This window comes from Ambystoma mexicanum, chromosome 3q (genome assembly GCF_040938575.1).
Source record: "Ambystoma mexicanum isolate Mex_15411 chromosome 3q, UKY_AmexF1_1, whole genome shotgun sequence".
Lineage (NCBI taxonomy): Eukaryota > Metazoa > Chordata > Amphibia > Caudata > Ambystomatidae > Ambystoma > Ambystoma mexicanum.
In genome coordinates, this window is record NC_090926.1 from 912,667,726 (window position 1) to 912,688,989 (window position 21,264).

Consider the following 21,264-nt stretch of genomic DNA (forward strand, 5'->3'; position numbering starts at 1 on the left):
CGCTGTGAGCTGAAGTGGCAGTGTAGAGCCGAAGGAGACGGAGACCAGTAAGCGCTCTCACAACAAGGGAGAGCGCGAAGGAAGCTCAAGCAAGAGAACTCGAGCGGCAACGGGACCCAGGAGAAAAAGCGAGAGAGAGAGAGAGAGAGAGAGAGAGAGACTCCAGTTGAGGAGCAGGGGAGAGCCGCCGGAACTGAAAGCGAAACTGACCCAGAACCAGGAAGGGAAGAAAAAGAGAGGGAGGAGAAATGCGGAAGAATAAAGGTATCGCAAGGAGCGATAATGAGAAAAAGGCAGAGCGGCCAAGCCGCAAGGCGGAAAACTAGCGTCTAACCCAAAGGCTGAAGAGGAAGCTATGGGAGTTGCAACGCATTGATCGCTGGGAGAGGGAGACTTATGAACCTCCCAGCGATCGCCATGTTGAAAGAAAACTAGACCGTGACTGCACGTAAGCAATACAACGTGCTGGAACTACGGTCGGCGCCGGAGCCTCCATCGCGGTAGTAACCGCCAGTCGGCTCGGCCGCGCATGACAGAGAGGCACTGGTGGGGGAAAGTGAGCTTCCTTGAAATATGTATTGGAACATCCATTCATTAATAATTAACAAGTGTGTAGTGTGGGGCTTCCATTGCCTCATGCAAAGCAAGCCATGGAATCTTAGTTGGTGATGGAACCCTGGGTTCCTGCAGGGTTCCACAGAGGACATTTGAGGATTCAGAATGGGAGATACAATGAGAAGAAAGTCTGTACCTATGCTCTCCCCTATTTACTTCTAGCCTGTACCCTGAAGGAACAATAACGCGGACTTACCTTTTGTACTTGCTGACTCCTTGGTGATCACTGTGCCCTGCCTACATTTCCTGAATTGGGACACTACAAAGGCCCAAACATGTCAGTCCATATCTCCCCACAGCATTTGTATAGTAGAATTGCTCAGCAGGGCCTCAAGATGGTAAATAGTAAAACCTGAGCTCAGGATGGTAATTCTGTGTTCTGTTGCATAAATGAGCGTGCCGGGAGGTCAGGTATGGGGGTGGGGGGTCGTATGTGGAGGTAGATCCTTCTGAGGAACCACCAAATGAGTTGCTTCTGAGCCATTCAGATCAATGCTGCTGGGAGGGCACGGTTTATATGTGATCTTACCGACCACACAAACAGAGTGGTACATAACAGAGTGGACAAAACATCGAAAAACACCCAAATATATATTTATTTTTTATTTGGGGGTGTCCCCCTCCAAAGCCCACTTTTGTCCACACTTTTAAAGCCACTCCAGCCCCATCTCGACCCATTTTAACCCCTTAGCCCACTACCCTTTATATATGTATTTAAACAATGTTTTTCTGTGTTTTTGTCCACTCTGAAATTTACCACTCGGTTTTCTTACCGATAAAATGACTGGATACCGAGGGCATTCACTAGGATCCCAACTAGCTGCACCAGACTGCTAAGGAGGTTTGCTCAAAGGTCTATCTGTGTTATTTGTTAGTGCATCCTGGGCTGATAGTCCTGCGTTTATCATGGCAAAATGAAGACTATAGGTCCTCCAATTCAAACGGTAAAAGTAGACTTGGATGCAATACTCACATGATATGCTCTGCTGGTGACAATTCAAAACTTCAGTAAATAAATAATGAAACAGAGCGGCATGAGAGTGCTGAGTGAGTCGATTAGGGGCAAAAGGCAGTGTGAGGGAGAACTGGCCTCTACCACCTAGACCGAATCTAAAGGAGACTGTTCTCAGCCAGACACGTACATCCATGGATGACACTGCTTGCGTAACCTGGATCCACATGATTCCTGCAGGTGTAAGTCTTTTAACCAACCGCCTTGTGATGCACCCACCACCCGTGCTTCCAACCATGGTTCATATTGCCGACCCAGGCAACGTTTTTATGTGGTGTTAGATATAACCTCTGGCTGCATTACTGTTGAAAATACTCAGTCTGTACACCCGACACAATGCTATTTAGCCCCTTTGAAGCATCCAGCATCACATTTTGCAAATAACGTATTGGGGCTTTGTGTATGGGGCTCAGACAAAGCTGTGACAAACTCTCCCACACTTGGTCAAATTGCAATCTAGCCAGTAGATTTTCCTACATCCGTACTGCAGCGGCCACTAGACGACTGACTTGGCAGGTTGCTGTCTACGAAATATTAGAAGATCCTGGGAAAAGTTGGTAACTTGTCACGTAGGAGTTGGTATTGGGCTGAATCAATCACATGTCAATATCCCTATTTTCCTATAGGTGATTCTTGCTATATTTCCTACCACCTGAATATCCAGGTCTGTAAACAATTTTGCGAGAGTCTAGGATACCCTTTTGCCGGGGTTTGTAACCTAGCAAGGACTCTGCAACATTTCCAGCAGTACATCCGCCTTTTTTGTTAATGCTGGAATGCCACGCTTGGGTTCAAAGCATGGATCTCCAGGTTGTTGTGTCAGCGTTGTACCCTCTGTGGCAGGGTTTCCATCTCTAAGGCCTATTGACTTATTGTAGCAAAGGTCCTACATATGTACCGCAGCTAGCAGCCATTGTACACTAACGAGGAACCTTCTGTTTGTCTTCGCACGTCTGACTAGCCAACAAACTTTCAAACACCTCATATACAAATGGTAGGAATCAAGAGATACTAACTCTTCAATGCCGTGAACCCAAATCTGAGTACACAACCCAACCATCTGTGCTTCACGTGGCGCCCAAACACTGAACCGTTGAGTGGGTTCTTGCAGGGTTGTGATTGGTGAATAGTCCAGCTTTCCATTCAGGTGGACTCTAACTACATGTTCGATCTGTGTGCAGTGGTCTTCAGCAAGGCTAGTTGGCATTGAGCCCACTAAAAAACGTCTGAAAAAATACATAAACTCCATCGAACCATTTCAACATTGAGGTGAGTTATAACACAGGAACACGTGATCCACTGTAATGTACAACAAAAAAATGCATTGCTCTTAATCCTCATCGCTCCACACCGGCATGCCACCACTATGGGTTTGAATCCAGAATCAAGATGAAGGCATTATTTTGTGGATCTGGAAATTGCAAAAGATGAATGCTCTGATTTTGGATTGATTATATCCACGTACCAGCTCTGCATAATAATGCATTTAAAGTGACACTGAGGTTTTGGGATCGCCAGTAACTGACTAGCCCCCGACTGTGATGGTTTGTAAATATAATCGTATGGATTTCCATTAAATCATCAAATTTACGAGCACTGAAATGCCATATTATACGCCTTCCCCGATGTCAGTTCCAGTTGGACTGCTAGACTGGAACTGCCTGTCGAAAATGGTGTATACTGGTTTTAGTTGGTATTTAACAATAGAATCCTCCTCGTTCTTTTCTCTAGATATGCATAGTCCCAACCTGATGTAATAGAAAAAAACTGAGACCGGTCATCTGGAATTTCCACCATGGGTTTGGCACACCAACCGTATGTAATGTCTAGCATGAGGAATCTTTGCTTCTGGCGCGGAAGCTAGGATTTGAAATCACAACAAACCAAAATATGCTAACTTACCAGTTTACCTTAACCACATTGGGATCCGTTGCGCGGTTCATCCCGTAGTCAAGAATATCGAATGATCCTGGCTGTGGAAGAAAAACAGATCAGTGACTTAGTCCTCACAGCAGCATCACACAATCCATTTGATATCCTTGTTCACAGCTCCTGCACAGACCCAGGTGCATTGAGGAGCTTTTGAGACATGCAGACCAGCCTATCAGACATCATCTGTCAGTCGCATGGCAGGTGGTTGGATCAGCCCAACCGCGATATCAGATGTTCATCTCCCTTCGGGTTACTCTATGTGTTATGTGAGCAGCAAGATCTAAGACTCATGATAAGTGAAAAAGAGAAAGTCCTGCCTTAAAAGAAATGACACTTCCCAACACTTCATTTAAAGGAGTTACTAAGCGTCCGTTAAGCCGCATTAGGGTATGCAAGGAAGGGAAACACCCAGGGCTTTAAGTGGGGTAAGAAATCGAGGGGGGCCCTCATTTGGGGGCGTGGCTTGTGGGAGGGGCGTGGCCTAAAAAGTACGCAAATCGTGGGGTATACACACAGATATATTTAAATGTTATATATTTGTGTGCGTACCTTACTATGGTTTGTGTACTATGCAAGCCATCTTTTCTAAACATAGAGATATGTAAGATATTTCTACGTTTATAAAAGATGGCTTGCACAGTACACACACCATAGTAATGTACGCACACAAATATATAACATTTATATATATTTGTGTGCATACCCTACGGTTTGCCTAGTTTTCAGGCCATCTTTTTTAAACATTTCAGGGTTATAAAAGATGGCTTTGAAAGTACACAATTCAAGCCATCTTTTATAAAGCTTTGACTACGGACAAAATTGTCCGTTGGCAAAGCTTTATAAAAGATGGCTTGAAATGTGTACTTTCAAAGCCATCTTTTATAAACCTCGAAATATGTCGAGGAATCCCCAGGTTCGCCGAGGGTTAAAGACGCCTCGGCGACCTGGGGAAACAAAGGGACAGTAACTGCCTCTGGTGACCTCTCGCGTGAGGGGTCACCAGATGCAGTTGCTATGACTGACGGAAGTGGCAGCCAGTCACAGAGTCGCTGTGGCTGGCTGCCACTTCTGTCAGCTTGCCTGACTTAATTGCAGGCGCATCTCCCGTCGCAGCTGCGGCCACGAAGGGATAATGCATCCCACCAATGTTGTGGTAGGACGGGGGCCCCGGCAGGGCCCCGGCTCAGTCCCACTTCTTGGAGACTGCCGGGGCCCGGCCCCGGCAGGCCCCGGCCCACTTTAAGCACTGGAAACACCCAACAAAAGCCTCAAAGCAGGTGGTCTAGGCCTTAATAAAAACAAAAACCTTGGCTTTCCCTTTTCAACAATGTGCTGCTGGCATGGAGAGCATGGCTAGCAGAGGGCTATGTAATGCTGCTGGTGTGGAACTTTGCAAACCCTGGCCACTGATAGGTCTTACACTTGCACAGTAGACCACTCTTTGGTTGCAGTGACCTATTGGCAGAGGGAGATGTAAAGTTGCTGGTGTGGAGGTTAGCAAACCCGGGCCATTGAAAGGTCTTACTCTTTGGATGCAATTACTTACTTGCAAACCCTGGCCACTGGTAGGTCTTACGCTTGTAAAGTAGAGCACTCTTAGGCTGCAGTGAGCTTCTAGCTGAGGGTTCAGCAAACCCCACCTCTTTTCCTTTGCTTATTTATTTTATGCATGTGATATAGTGTAAGCCTGGCCTAAGAGCATATGCGGCACTGCATGCATAGCTTTCTAACATAAGCCAGAAACCCCCCACCAAAACATTATTAAGAACATGTTCCAACAATTGTGTCACAAAGCGATGGCCCAAAGAACAGCAAAGACCCCATTCCCTGCAAAAAAAGTAGAGAAGCAAATCCAGTCTGCCAATGTCTCTGCCCACTCTTAACACTGCAGATGGTGCCTGGTCCCCACCTTTGCCATGGCATACCCATGGCTATTGCTGGTTCGGTGCCTTTCCTATGTCTCTGTAAACAGTCTCTCATGGTTATCCCTGGCTATGGTAGACTCGAAGTTCACCACGTTTTCAATCCTCAAAATGCACAGAACAGATGTTCAAATTAACTTTGTGTATGTTGTTAATTAAGCATTCAACATAAGCAGTTTTTTCCTTACATTCAGTGTCAATTGCATGACCCAACGGACACGTTGCTTTAACTGGTACAATGTATACGTCCCTACAATCTGTAGCGAGCTGCTTTACGTACACCACCTTGCCAGATCTGACACAAAGCACATTTTCTACAAAACCATAAAACAATAAAGGAACAAATGACTAAAAATGTTTTTAAAAAATTGTCATAGCAACATTGTTTGTTCATGTAGCACTCCTCGCAACCTAAATTGACTGTATGTGCTTACCAAATAAAGTCGATGTTGCACCAGGTTTTACAGTTAGTACAAAACACACAAACCAGTTCTCCCGGTTGTTGTCAAAGACTGCTGCTTTCTCTCAAAATGTTGATATTTTACAAAACTGTTTAACTTTCTGCCATCTTTAAATAAATGTCCTTCAATGCTAGCAAACGGAGAAAAAAACAACCTCCCTCTTCCCAGTGTCTAATCTCCCTCTTAACTGTTTCCAAATGGTGGACGTATGATCAGCAGAAGTAATGTGACAGAAAGTGACATCACACTAAGATGTTACTACATGGCATAAAACTATTTCTGAATTCCATAGCTCTTAAAGTGAGGAGTGATTCCTGCTGTTAGGGTGTAGGTGGGAGATGACCAGAGAGTTTGTACAACTGTTCTGAAACCTGGGCCAAGGATGAAAGTCTTGACTTTTCAGTAGAGTGGACATCATGGAGCGCTGAGTGAAATCTGATTAGTGCAGAGTGATGTCATGGAGAAGATATCCATAGCCATGCTGACATGATATGAAAATACTTTAGAGTGACAATGTAACTGAAGTGATAAGAGAAACATGTACGAAATGATAAGGTAATCATGAATGCAAAAGAAGACAAAGTAACTTGCTGACCAATAAGTGGGGTCATGTTGACTTGGGATCAAGGATGCTATTTTTAAGGAATAGCTACAAAGCACAAAGGGGGCAGATGGATGAGACATATTTCTCTTAGATTAAAAGAGAAGGAACCATGTGCTAGAGACAAACATTGAACAATTAAAAGTGTTTAAAATCTATACAAGATAGATTGAGCAGGTCTCTAGAGGAGCAATAACACCCAGTACAATTAAATCAAATACCAGTGAATAAGAGGCTGGAAACATGTGTGGTCTCTTCACATGTGATTCAGAAGTCAAAAACAAGGGCTATTCGGTAAGCCTCGAATGAAGACAGTGATGAGCCTTCACTCCCCTGAATGTCCTAGAACAGAGAACAGACCACAAGGTCCACAGCAGACAGGAAATGTTGGCTCATGGCCAGACTTATGAGAGATGATGGACTAATTGGGAAAGTAGGCAGTAATCTGACGTGATCCAACTAACTGGGTTTCAGTTTCCTTACGTTCTGCTAGTCGAGTTGAAAATCCAAGGGTGAGTGGCAATGCCAACCAATCCGTGGGTCTATGGGGAAACCTGCTATACAATGTTGCATAGACCAATTTGCTGCCATTTTGTTCACTATAATTAGTATTATATGTAGTTAGAGGTAGTTTGAAGGCTGTTTTACAGATAAGAGACAGTCAATTAAGTATTAACCCGTATACCTTCTATAAGTGGACATGTTCCCCTAACCAATCCCTCCCGGTACTAGGTGTTATTGTTTGTTATGTAGGATGATGTCATAGATGACGCATATTGGGGTATAAGACCCCTGTGTAACCAAGTTTGTGTGTGAGTGTGCAAGCACGCGTCTGATGTTTGCCAGTTTTATTAAACTGAGAATAGAGTATTACTTTGCCATATTACTTGAGTGTGTCCGGTTATTTGGTCTGAGATCTTTATTGGTAATTCCATCTAGCACAAGAGACGCTTCAAGTTGCGAGGGCACAGTATATGTTTGAGGAATTAGCTCTATCTCTGCTTCCTTGTGGCTGCTAAGCTTCCTGATGCTGCATCATTGTATAGACTTGATGACCGACTTCTTCATCTGCTTTCTTGATAGACCTAAATGTAATGATATGAAATGATATGATATGATATATGATATGATATGGCATTTATAACACGCCTATACACAAGTGTTTCAAGGTGCAACGAGGCAAGGGAGGGGGAACAGAGGGAGGACAATGATACTACTAGGCCACGTGTCATTCAGATCACGCAAGTGCAAGGGAAGGGGAAGGAGGAGAAGTGCGAGGGAGAAAGGGGAGAGGATAGTGCAGTACATGGGGTAAGAAAAAAAACAAAATTAAACAGTAAGTAAAAGTGCGGCCAGCAAGGCTGGCAAGTGCAAGGATAAGTCCCGACACCAGGTGTCAAGAGCTGGTAGTGGGACTGTAGGGATACAGAAACAGTCCCCAAGTGCGAGGGTGGCCAGGAGGGCCGTGCAGGAGAGCGACTGGCAGGGGAGGGGACCAGGGCCCGAGGTCAGGGGGTGACCAGGTAACCAGTGCAAATTCAGTGTCAGCCAGGAAGTCTGCAAGGGAGAGGAGGAGAAAAAGCAGAAGCAAAGAGAAAGGTTTTGAGGTGCTTCCGGAACCGAAGATGATTCTCCTCAAGTTTCAGGGAGGCAGGGAGGCTGTTCCAGAGGGAGGCCCCAGCCGAAGAAAGAGATCTACCACCAACTCGATGCTTGGAGAAGCGACTGTCCCTGAGGGAGTTTGAGGAAGATGAGCGAAGAGCTCGAGAAGGAAGGTATTTGGGGAGAGAGAGTTGAAGGTATTGAGGCCCCAGGCCCAGAAGGCCTTGTGGACGACGCAGAGGGTTTTGAACTTAATCCTCGCAGCCACTGGGAGCCAGTGCAGAGATTTCAGTCCTGGAGAGATACGATCCCTGGGCTTGAGATCAAGTACAAGTCTTGCGGTCCTGTTCTGGATAAGTTGCAGGAGGCAGAAAGTAGAAGCAGGCAGATTTAGAAAGAGGCTATTGCAATAGTGCAGCCTAGAGAGAACCAGAGCTCTGGAGACCGTGGGCTTCTGGGGGAAGGAGAGGAAAGGAAGAATACCTGTGAGGAGGTGCAGCTGGTAGTGTGACTTCTTAGAGATGTCAAAGATGTGAGGATAAAAGGAGAGTGTGGAGTTGAAGATGACCCCGAGGTTTTTAGCCTTACAGGTGGGAACAGGAAGAGGCCCAAGGGATTTGTCATAGTCTATGCTTGCGGGATTGAGTTATATCTCTGCTTGCTTGATACCGCTAAGCTTCCTGATGCTCCATCGCTCAAAAGGCTTGCCGAGTAAATTCCACCTCAGCTTCCTTGATACTGCTAAGTGCCATGATACTGTTTCATTGTATAGGCTTGCAGAATTGAGTTCTATCCCTACTTCCTTCTTTTATAAATGTATACTATCTGCTAATGGTGATTTTCCTAATTGTTGAAGCAAAGAAAGCTATGCCATAGAATTAGGCGCAACTATTGAACACCCAGTGGAAGTTGGTATGCTCAATATGGCAGACAATAAAATTAGACCTGATACGATGGTTCACGCAACAACACATTAGTCATCCCCTCTATTGGGCTAGTGTTAAGATGCATCAGTCCACCTTGCAGGCTACTGCTATCTGTTGAGCCTGTAATAAAGAAAGCAGTACATGATTCACATATATGCTGGACGTGTGAGGGAGCCACTCACTTGTGGTGGGTTGAGCTTCAAAGGATTGGTCTAACGTCTGGTTGAAGCTTGCCAACTTTCCCTATGTTTGTGATTCTTTGATGCCTTTCACATTCGCTTCCTGTTTCCAAAACTGTGAACATGCAGTGTTATCAGGCTTGGGTCACACATAGACATCAAGACTGGATACAGGATATGGTTTGTTTCTAGTCCAGGGAAAAGGTTTCCTATGCCAGGTTGTCCATCAATACACTTACAAATAACAAAGGGGGTCCTGGGAGACTCTCTGCCCAGCCTTACCCAGAGTCTTTAGCTCACTATCTTTCACAGAGGAGAAATATCCTAAACATATCAGTCTTTGTCCTGCCCTGGGACAGTCCAGAACCGAAATGTGGTCACAGTTTGTCTCACTACGTGAGAGAGGGTATGCCCAGACGTGGGTCCCTTGCTCGCTGCGCCATAGGGAACCAAGCTGCACCTCACTGAGGAGGGCCAACAAGGCCGAAACATGCCTGGGGTTGCTTGTGTTTCTGTGCAGAGGGGACCTGGCCTAGCAGTTCGGGCTGGGCTGCTACCATTGGTGGCAGTACCTGACTGATTTGCATATGGCTGGACCCCTTTTGCAATGTCGCAGACGAGCTAAAAAACCTCTGATATGAAAAATCTGTTTCACAGTTTTGATTTCAGGGGTTTTGTGGATTTCAACATGTTTTGTGTATGCATTGGATATTTTATTGGCTGCAATTTTTAATAATATGTCCAATACACATTGTAAAAGAAATTACTTTAGTATGTGGTTCATTTCCCCTGGTTTCTTGGTAGCAGCAACATGTTCTGAAACAACCTGGGGACTGCATAGGGTTTGGCCTTAAGAAGTCGACGTGTTCAATGCTAATGACTGGAACAATGAAACTTAACAGGACAATAAGGCCACTCTCACAATCCATCCCGTGTCACTGATCAAATGTACTGCTAAACAAATTGTATTTCCTAGCCCAACAGCAGCAGTTTCTGAGGGTGCTTTCCCCAATTGGTTTAAATGAAAACACTGGGCCCTCCGCCATCGTATCAGCCCACTGGGGGTGGGCTTCCCTTTCTAGATGTAGTAGAGAGATGCTGGCCCCTCACAGAAACCCTCCGCTTCTGTCCTAGTGCAGAGCATTAACTCACCGGACCCTCCACACACGAGTGCTTCCCAGGCGCGGTTCACATTGCTGTGCACTTTGCATAGCAATGTGCGCTCTGCGTTTGTGTCATGGAGAGGGTGCAAGGAGGCCCGCGCATGCTCATGATAAGGAAACCTTTGCGCCCGTAGAAGTGCAACAGCAAAAGCCTGGTTTGCGTTGTTCCAGCTTAAAAATCTTGTGCAATACCGCTCCGCTCCCGGTTCTATTTTCACCAATAAGGAAAGCCTGAACGAGCCCTTACAAGATCCGGAATCTGCGTCTTGCGAAAGCCCTGAGATTCCCACACTGGCATCTCCCTGGAGAAGCAGCACCTAGCGGCTACAAGCTAGAATCGCAAACTCTGACCCCAGTGGTAATAGTTTAGTGAGTCCATAACTTCCGGAGTTGGTACGTGGAATAGGTAGTGATAAGTACAGGGCATATGAGCACGTGGCAGGAATGGAAAGATCCCTGGGAGAGCAAGCACGGGATGGTAGCTGTGTTGGCAGAGAGATAGTGATAGATAATATCACTCGAGAATAATGACATGTTCATTAATAGTTTATATGACTAGAAAGATTCTGATTCCCACTAAATACTTGTATTAATGTTGGTTGTTTCCTGACTTTTAAGGTGGGTGTACTGGCCCAGGGCCCATGTGATAATGACGTCTGGCACACCCTCGCCCAAACGCATATGACAACCAGGTGGGTACCAGGAATGTGGGGATTGGTTACTGGTAATCTAACTAACTCCTAGTCTTCCTCTTCCTCAGCCCAGTACTTATTTTTGAGGCACCAATCTCTATGACAGGAACCCTTTTATTAACTTTTTTTAACCCCCCCTACTTCTCCTTAGACTGTAAACTTCTCCTTTTCCCATGATGCTTCAGTTGAATGTACCAAGCGTAGCATGGACGCTTACAGAGGTTTCTTTGTGAGGGCAGGGCAGGAACTAAGTACTGTGATGAGGAAGAGTATGACTTGGGGTAGTGAAGATCAGTGGTAAGTACGCCCCCACATTACCTCCACGTCCCTCATCCTCTTCCCAGTACTTAGTATACCACCACTTTGTGTTATCCTGGATGGGTTCATGAATATAATAAGAATTAAAAAATAACAGACATATAGCATCTTAGAACACAGGTAGCACAAACCACCACCAGTTTATTAATCCAATCAATCCTTCCACCTGCTCTTAAAAGGTCGGTGCTGAAGGCTGTGGTTGTGATGCTGGAAATGCTTTGGAAGGATAGGGCCTCATTGTCCTGCCACTTCTCTGTTTGTATTTTCTATGTGTTTTCCTGCACATTAATCCAGTTTGGACCCCTGGCAGTCCAGCTCATGTTTACCTTTTGGTGAACAGTACCTATGGGATACCCTTTGGGCACCCATGTGCACCTTATACCCCCAGTGTATGTTTTTGGGCACATGTGTGCTGCCTACAAAGCAGGGTATGGGCTGATGGCAGCTACATGCTGACTCAACAGTGGCTCTGAGTATCTGTCATTTTTGGGATACCCAGGACATGCCGTAGGAATCAATAGATTCCTACACAAAGGCAAGATGACCACTGTAGTCTCTTTGTTTCGTGTGCCTTTCCCCCTTGTTTCTCAAATTCTTGAGAAGCCCTGGCTCTGTTGCCTTCCCCTGAATGGCTGTTGGGTGGAAGACCCACATATGGCCCTGTGGCGGCTGCCTGAGCCAGGCCTGGCTGAAACTGGAATAAATGCCGTGTAGTGCACTGCAAGGCTGGGGAGTAGCCGCTAATCCACATTCTGTGTTGTGGGTGTCTGTGAATGGCCTGAATGGCTGTGAGCCTGATTGGGTGCTGCCTCCATGAATGCACTATTGTGTGAATGGCTGGCTGAGCCTGGCTGAGCCTGAGTGAATGGGGAGTGTTTTGTATATCAATGGGCCCCTCACTCACCTCCTTGTTCGAAGCTCATGGCAGAAGCTGAAGTCAGAAACCTGAAGCAAGAAGCTTCAGTCATCTGAAGCTTGCATCCTGGGTCCAGCTGGAGGAAGAACAGTGCGGCTGCAACTCTTCACCAAATCCAAAGGCTGCTGTGTTGACCCAAGGACTGAACCAGAGAGGGCCTGTACAGACAACCTTTTCCCGTTGCTCTACCCTTACCAAAACAGAACCGGCCCAACCTACAGCCCCCCTCAAAGGAGGATTAATAAATGCCAGATCCTTGACCGCACACGCCACAGACATCTGCGATTTGATATTGCTTGATAACTTGGACTTCCTCGCTATCACAGAGTCATGGCGGCACAATGCAGCAGGACCCCTACTCTCTCTAGCAATCCAGGAATATTATACCATATTCAGACAAGACAAAACCAATATGCGCAGTAGCGGCATTGCTATCATCGCAAAGACCAGCTTAGGCATGAGAATTACGCCCACCATAGCATCCGAATCAAACTTACTATAGCTAGCTCCCAAACACTGACTATCCACCTCATCTATAGACCACCTGGACCTATAGGGACATGTGAGGAGGTTATCCACAACCTACTGTCTAACAACCTTAAAACTTCATCCCAACTACTTGTCCTAGGGGACTTTAACGTGGGTTTCAATGACCTTCGAGACAGCAATGCCACCACCATTGCCAATTCTCTAATCTGGGTATAACACAAAAAACTCTAGAACCCACTCACAATAAAGGGAGAATCCTCGATTGGCTAGCAGACTACAACCGCCAATATCAAATCCATTGTCCCTCAACCCTGGACAGACACTTCTTCTTGTCATTTGAATTATCTACCTCCAGACCACTTCCGCCAGCATCTATCATGGCACCGCCATGCCTAACAAGAAATAAAAAGAGCATCACCAGAGATTAAGTTAATCACCCTTGACAACATCGCCCCTCTGAACTTGGACCGAGTAAACCTAAATCTCACCTAAACAAATGGTTTACCCCTGAACTAAAGGATCTGCGACTACTTAAGAGGAGTTGCGAAACAGCATGGAGGTTTACCCCCTAAGAAGATCACAATATAAAAACTAACAGAAATCTCCTCCCAATATAAAAAAGAAATCCACTTGGCCAAGTAAAACTCATTCAACAAGCATGTATCCAATGCTAATTCAAGTATTAGGGAACTGTTCACTATCCTCAAGAAACTAGAGTTACCCATCTCCATTCCGGACATATGCTCCAAAGACAAAACTTGGTGCTCTGATATTCAACAAGCACTATCAAATAAAATCTCCTTACTACAAAAGAAAATAGCCAAAAAAAGCCTCCCTCAATCAACCACCCAAGACTTACAACCCAATTATAGACCGTGCTCTAAAGGAACAGGACCCAGCTGCACGTTTTATGTTCTCTAAAACATCTATGCTTGAGGTGGAGAAAGTCATCCTCTCTCTCACGCCTTCAAACTGTCAGGGTGATACCTGCACTGCCCAGCTCATAAAAGATGCCACTAGGGATCTTTCCCCATTTATTTCAAAACTTGTCAACTCCTCATTCACATCCGGCATTGTGCCCACCAATTTAAAACAATATTGGGTACTACCATTGCTCAAAAAGCAAATACTAGACCCACTTATACCCACAAACTACTGTCTCATCACAACAGTTCCTTTTCTACTTAAAATCCTGGATAAGATTGCTTATAATCAAATCCAAAGTTTTCTGGAACAACACAGGCTCTTAGGAGAGCGTCAATCAGGATTCTGACCCCAACACGGCACAGATACTGCCCTCATTCATTTGAAGGCACAAATAGATGAACTAAGAGATAAAGGAAAAATGGCTCTCCTCTTGCTGTTGGACCTTTCGGCGGCATTTGACCTTATGGACCACGGGGTACTTTGCAGCCACTTAGACTCTGCCGCACATTTTTCCAGAGAGGCCATAACTTGGATTGAATTCTTTCTCAGCGACAGGACCATGAGGGTGTTCTCCTAATCGGCAGCGGCTGACCCAATTCCCAACCTGTGGAGTTCCTAAGGGTTCTTGTGTCTCCCCTACTTTATACAACATATTTACTAAGACCCTTTTTGATGATCTGGACCTTCTTGGTATCACCTACACTAACTATGCAGCTGATACCCAGATTCTCCTCCCACTTTCTGGGGATTATAATAAGGATTTGGCCTTGGTAAATAGGGTGTATATCATCATCCAGGCATGGATGGCAACCCACATTCTATGCCTGAATGATGATAAAACAGAGCTCATCATCCTAGGGACTCATTCTAACCTCAAAAAACTAAGCCAGGACTACACCTCATTTGAGAGTGATGGTAATATCATTAAGGTGTCTAAAGAGGTGAAGATTCTTGGCTTCTATCTGGATGCCACCCTCTCTTTCGACAAACAGGTGAAGTCTCTTGCATCTGCCACCGCTTACACATGTAAGCTCATTAGAGCAGGCAAACACTTTCTCTTAGACAACAACTTCCTTATCTTAGTGAGAGCCTTAATCCTTTCTAGGCTCGACTATTGTAATGCCCTCTACATTGGAGCCAATAAATCCATCACCTATCGAATTCAAATCTTACAAAACAACGCCCTGCGAGCTGCCCTTGGTGTGTCCAAAAGATCGCACATTTCAAAGATCAGGCGCCAAAACAACTGGCTGTCCACCCAAAATAAAATCTATTTAAAAGTGGCATCTCTTGTCCACAAAGCCCTGAACAATGCCGCACCAAGCTATCTCACAAACTAATTCATAAAAAGAAATTCTGCACACCCAGCTTGAACCTCCAATGCCAATAGCCTCATCATACTAAGATTTATGTTAACTAAGGTGGGGGGAGGAAGCTTCCAGGTTCGAGCAGCCCAATTATGGAATTCACTGCCGCACCCTTTACGTGAGGAGCAGCCCTTTCTGAAATTTAGATCCAACTATATCAATCTGTTGAAGTCTGTCAATGATTAGCCCACTACCGCTTACTCATCCTCACGAGACCCTTAGTATAGACAAATTACTGACCTGCCTATTTTTGCTCTTGTGGACATTTTCACTTTGCCCATGGCCGATGAGCTAATGTCTACTTAGTGCCTGTACATATACTGTCCTCATTGTACTTTGTATTTACTATGCTTGTATGTAAACTGCAATTGTCTTTCTACCTGTAACATACTGTATCTTGTATGTAACCCATGATCCTACCCTGTAATTTAAGCCTCGCATTTTCTGTACTGCTGCGCCCGGCTAACTTCGGGTCTGGTGCGCATTATAAGTGAATAAAACAAACAAACAAACAAAGCAAGCCAAGTAGAAGCATATGGATCCTGGTTATGTGATCTGTAATGGGTGGACTGCGTGGTCTGATAACTGTGCCTGGACCAGGGAACCTTAAATGATGACCAGCAAAGAACATTGTAAGCAAGCCACTAAAAACTGTGAACTACTTGCTTAGGGAAGCCAGAAGGTAGATCAAGTGAACCTGTAGTTTTACTACCTTAAACAATGAACAAATGACTTTAGAATAAGTACCACATTAGAATCTTCGGGAAGGGAACCCTGAGATTCAAAAGAACTGAGAAGCTTTATCTTGTGGAAGGAAAACTGCAACATCTTCTTTTTCATATGAATTGTATCATATTGAACTTGGGGAAGGGAACCTCAAGATCTTCTTTTTGTGTGAACTATATCATATTGAACTTGGGGAAGGGAACCTCAAGGCCTGGTTGGACATTAAGCTGAGAGCGGCTGAGACTTTACTTTTGAACACTATTTTGTTTAAGAAGAATACCACACTTTGTTTATTTCTAGCTGTGAGGGCAAACATCGGTTTTCGGACACAGAGAGAACATTGATTTGGATTTATAGACACAGATTTTCCTTAGTTTTCTTTAGGCAGGAGAAAACCCTACCTTACGTATAGGGCAAGTTAGGCCTTATACCATCCTGACATTTTAATAAAGCTCTTTGAAACTTGAGTACTGTTGTCTTTGTCATCTCTTGATACCATGCCTGTCTCACAACAGCTTTTATTTGTCCTGCTCTGAGGGATTGAAGGTTGGCCCCTGTCCTTAGGTCCAACTCCAATGCCACTAAAGGAGAAAGAGGATATGGAGGAGACAAATTCCTCCATGTGCTTTGTTTGCATGCCACCTTTTTGCCACTCATGCTTTCGTGATTTGCAGAAAGCTTCTCCCTCCATTAGTTTATTATAATTTGTCATGTAGATGGGCGCACATACTAACTTGTTTCTACTCATATCCCAAGTCAAAATAGCAATCATTAGTCTATTTTCCCTTTCTATTTGCCTCTTCCCATTACAAAAAAAGATGTTTTTTTGTGGCTTTGCTCTGAGGAGAGTTCAACTGTACTCCAACACCCATCTGTACCAAAGCTGCATAGCATCTGGGAAAGCAATAAACTGAAAGAGCATGACTGCAGGCATCTTCCACCATTTCTTGGCAGAATCGTAGTGTTCTCGCTAATGTTTGCTCTAGAAGGCGCTGCTTACCTTCAACGACTCCACTCTTAGTACTGGTGATTTCATATGCCTCTTTCCTGCTGGCATGCTCTCTGCCAGAGAATATGGCACACTAAAGTGAACATAGGTCTCCTCGCATGCCAGGAGGGTCAATTGTATATCCTCATGCTCAAACGGGACTGCTCATCCAGCAGGCAACCACAATTCCCTCTCCTCCTGGGAAAACACCATCTGCCCAGCAGGCCAGTGCCTCGGCAGGGAACAGCAACTGTTGCCCCTTCAAAGGCCAGCATTGAGAGGGTAAATGTTATGCTATGTTATGTTATGTTAAGTTGTCTTATGCCACGCACCGTTACCATTAGTATGGTCTTCACGAGCTTTCGTGGTTCTGTAACCGAAGGGTTGGGTAGGTTGGTGGGAGGAGAGGTAGTAGGGTAGAAATTGTGCATTTCTGTTGGTGCATGAAGAACCGGAGGAACTGGCGTCTGGTGCAGGTCTAGCCTCTAGGTGAGTTTGAGTTGTGTGCACTGGGGCTATTGTGTCCGATGGGCATCGTCCAGTGATTGGGTGTGTGTTTGTGGTAGTTTATTTTACGGGGCATGGGTGGGTTGTGAGTTTCAGTGGAGACTAGGCTGATCCAGAGGATCTTGTAGGGTAAGTGTCGGGTATGCTGGAGAGGAGTAGGAAGCTGGAGATTAGTAGTTGCTGGTTTTTGTTTCAGTCCCGTTGTGCCATTGGTAGTTTTCACTTTGTGCTAGTCATTGGAAGTTGAGAAACCAAGTTTTCAGTTGTTTTCTGAAGGTGTGATCGTCTTCTATTGTCGGGATTTCATTTGGCATTCTGTTCCATAGATTACCAATCAGGCGTGTGAATGCTGTTCTTCCGAATTTCCTTTTTTTAGGATTGTATCCTTTTGATTTGGAGGTCTAGGCTGGATCATAGATCTTTTCCTGGATGGAAGCAGTTGATTTTTCCCAGCATGTGGGAGATGCCTGCAGTTAATCGTGCCCCCTGCACCACATTAAGGAATTCATATCTTCAACTCTGAAGGTGAAACTGTGTGTGCATGAGGAATTATGGATTGATGGCAGGCAGTGCAGGGGTTTATGGGATTAAGAGGGGGCGGCTCAAACGGTGTGGGGATAAACATGGCTGTTTATGCGCCAAGCCACGAAATGATTCTCATGCATATCTCATGGATCCACTTAGCATGTGGAGGGCCTCATTTCTAAGATGCTCTTCCTTGATATTGTTCCAGATGAAAAAGGCCATTAGCATTGCCGCCCGCACTGCTCATTGGGATTCCGTGAGCACGAACAATGGGAGAGACCTATGAATCACAGTGAATAGAATAATTCTATGCGACTGTATATTCACGGGCCCATCCATAATGTGCTCTCTGTCTCTTATTCCCTTTTCCATAATTTCAATCTACCTTAATTGTGTCTGAACCTGAAATGCATGGGCTGCCTACGTGCAGGGCTTTCCGATCTAGGGGGCTATCTGACCTCAGAGCAATTTAACACGCAGAATAATGTGCCATTAACTATACATTATAAGAATATTACAAGTAGACTTAGGTCCTGGGGGCTAAGCTCTTTATACAGGAAAAGAACTTAAGCATAAGCTTTGAAAAATGTGCTCACTGGAGGGACCTGGTACCAAAAAGAGAATGCATTAATTATATTTGTACTTTCAGCTCTATGGGCCTTTCCTGGCAGCACTTAAAATAAAAAAGGCATATCACTGATTTCTCTAGTGGGTTTTCCTTTATGTTAAGAAGTTGTAGTGATGAACCACCCTCTGTAACACATAAGCCATTAGAGTGGTTCCTGCCTCCTTCAGCTGACTAATCAGCAACACTGCAGCCATTAGAGTGAGTCCTGCCTCATTCACTGACTAATCAGCAACACTGCAGCCATTAGAGTGATTCCTGCCTCATTCACTGACTAATCAGCGCCACTGCAGCCATTAGGAGTGATTTCTGCCTCCTTAGACTGCCTAATCAGTAACACTGCAGCCATTAAAGTGATTCCTGCCTCCTTCTGCTAAATTAATCAGCAACACTGCCGTCATTAGAGTGATTCCTGCCTCATTCAGTTGACTAATCAGCAACACTGCAGCCATTAGAATGATTCCTGCCTCCTTAAGATGACTAATCAGCAACACTGCAGCCATTAGAGTGATTCCTGCCTCGTTCAAATGACTAATCAGCAACACTGCAGCCATTAGAGTGATTCCTGCCTCTTCTGCTGACTAATCAGTAACACTGCAGCTAGTAGAGTGATTCCTGCCTCATTCGGCTAACTAATAAGCAACACTGCAGCCATTAGAGTGATCACTGACACCTCGAGCTGCCTAATCAGCAACACTGCAGCCATTGGAGTGATTCCTGATGACCTCAGCTGATTAATCAGCGACACTGCAGCCATTAGAGTGTTTCCTGCCTCCTTCAGATGACTAATCAAGGGGAGACAATTCCTCCACGTTTCTCAGTATTGGCTATTGCACCTAGTTTGTTTGTTTGTTTGCAGAACAGACATGAAAATTCTCAGCTTGATTACAGTGCTGTACAATTATATACAAAAGGGTGGCGGTGGCAAAGCTATTGCAGTGCAGGTATAGAGAGAGGGGAGATGTATATGAGGAGGGATTCACCGCCTGAAGGTGTTTGGCGACTGCAAAGAGAGTGCCCATGTTATAATGGAGATTCCCCCAGCATACCCAATAGAGACTTTCCTAGCGTGAGACATCAAACACAAAAAGTTATTTTGTCAAGATCATTATTAATTGTGGTACTTAGCCTAACTGAAAATACAGTTTCAGCATCTGCATACCAACATGCACACAAAAGCAAACGCACACACACACCCAGACCCACATATACATTGCCTCAAGCAGTGCACTGCGCACAAGCACACACACGAGTTGCCTCAGCACTAAACACACAATGGTACTACAACCACACAATAAATCCAGAATTGCACACACCCGCTGCTCCCAGCACTGGACAAGCACACTGTCCCAGCACTGCACAGCTTGTGACACCATCCAGTACTGCATCCAGACAGAAATGCATATGCACACATGAACATAAACTGCCCCAACACTGCACATAACATTACAACTTCACGCCACTTGCATCACTGCACACACACAAACACACAGACACTCTGCTCCTGGCCATCACAGCACTAAATTGCTCATTCAATACATCCCAGAACTGCATACGGCCATCACAAAAGCTGCACAAAGACACAGCACAGCACACACGCACATCAGCACAAGTAGTGAACACACACCCACAGTCACAGCACTGCACACACCGTTCCACGTGCCTCATACATACCCTGCATAGCAATGTACACATACACATGATACCTAGCATTAGTCTCACTGCCCATAGCACTGCATAAGCACTGCCCCTGTGCTTCATACCCAAGCACCAGGCACATGTACAGCCACAATAGGATCCAGATTTGAAGTTCTAAGTGTACATACATGAATCTGGGATTATTATACTTTCTGGACATGATGATAATTGGCTTTACTGTGACAGCTGTGAATAAAGGGATGTGGCCAAACTAGGCATAATATGAATTGGCACTGATGTTGTAACTGGTCATAACAGTATCTGCCGTGATTGACAAAATACAACATGGACATGAAGTCCTAGTTTGCATAATAGAAAGTGGCTGTGTTATGCTAACATAGCATAGCTGATCCTAGTTGTCCATAGCCAATTGAAATAAAATAATCTTGCACTGCTTTCACTAGGAATAGTGGAAACTGATACTGCTCTGCTAACTCCTCAAATCATTGGCAATGATCTCAGTACCTGGATCCTGGAAGGTAGTCATGCAAATACTTAGGTTTTGACAGCAGTGTTTGTTAATTGTAGGGGTTCTTTGGATTTTCATACCAAAAACTTCAATTTGCTGTGAACATTTGTGCATCTGAGCACCAGAGCATATTATGCCAATACCTGACAAATATGGTCCTTCCTGGGCATATAATGGCAATAGCTTGCACATGCTATGAATGCCTGCAGACATGATACCAGTGCCTATAAATCAGCCAACACTATTGGCTGTGCCTCTGCTTGTTTATTGCAGCAGCAATGTGCCTGCTATAACATTCTCTTTTCCCCCTTAGCTTTGCACCCCTCCTTCCATCTGTCTTTTAGAGGACTCTGACAACCTTCGCCAGATCTTAAATATATAAATGTGCAGACGTTAGAACTCTCAAGATACCTAAAACACTTGTAAGGTGAGTTGCTGTCTGCAAGCTTAGTGGGTAAGCGTGGCCCTTTCTAAGCAGGGTAAATGTTGAGTAGAGTCATTGACAGAGTGAAGATATGTAGTGTGCAGGCTGAATGAGGGCAACAAATAAATATTAATGACACTGCATGGTGAGGTGTTTAGCCTCAGGAAAATATAGTCGGTG

The 21,264-nt window shown here is 44.9% G+C and overlaps 1 protein-coding gene across 1 annotated transcript in view; it reads right to left on the reverse strand.

Annotated features, from left to right (window-relative positions):
• The window catches only part of RGS9 (regulator of G protein signaling 9), a 1,220,104-nt gene that overhangs the window by 499,253 nt on the left and 699,587 nt on the right, over nt 1–21,264 (reverse strand). The window contains exon 9 of the mRNA XM_069655056.1: nt 3,538–3,600. Coding sequence (XP_069511157.1) covers nt 3,538–3,600 — 63 coding nt within the window. The remainder of the gene's footprint in view (nt 1–3,537; nt 3,601–21,264) is intronic.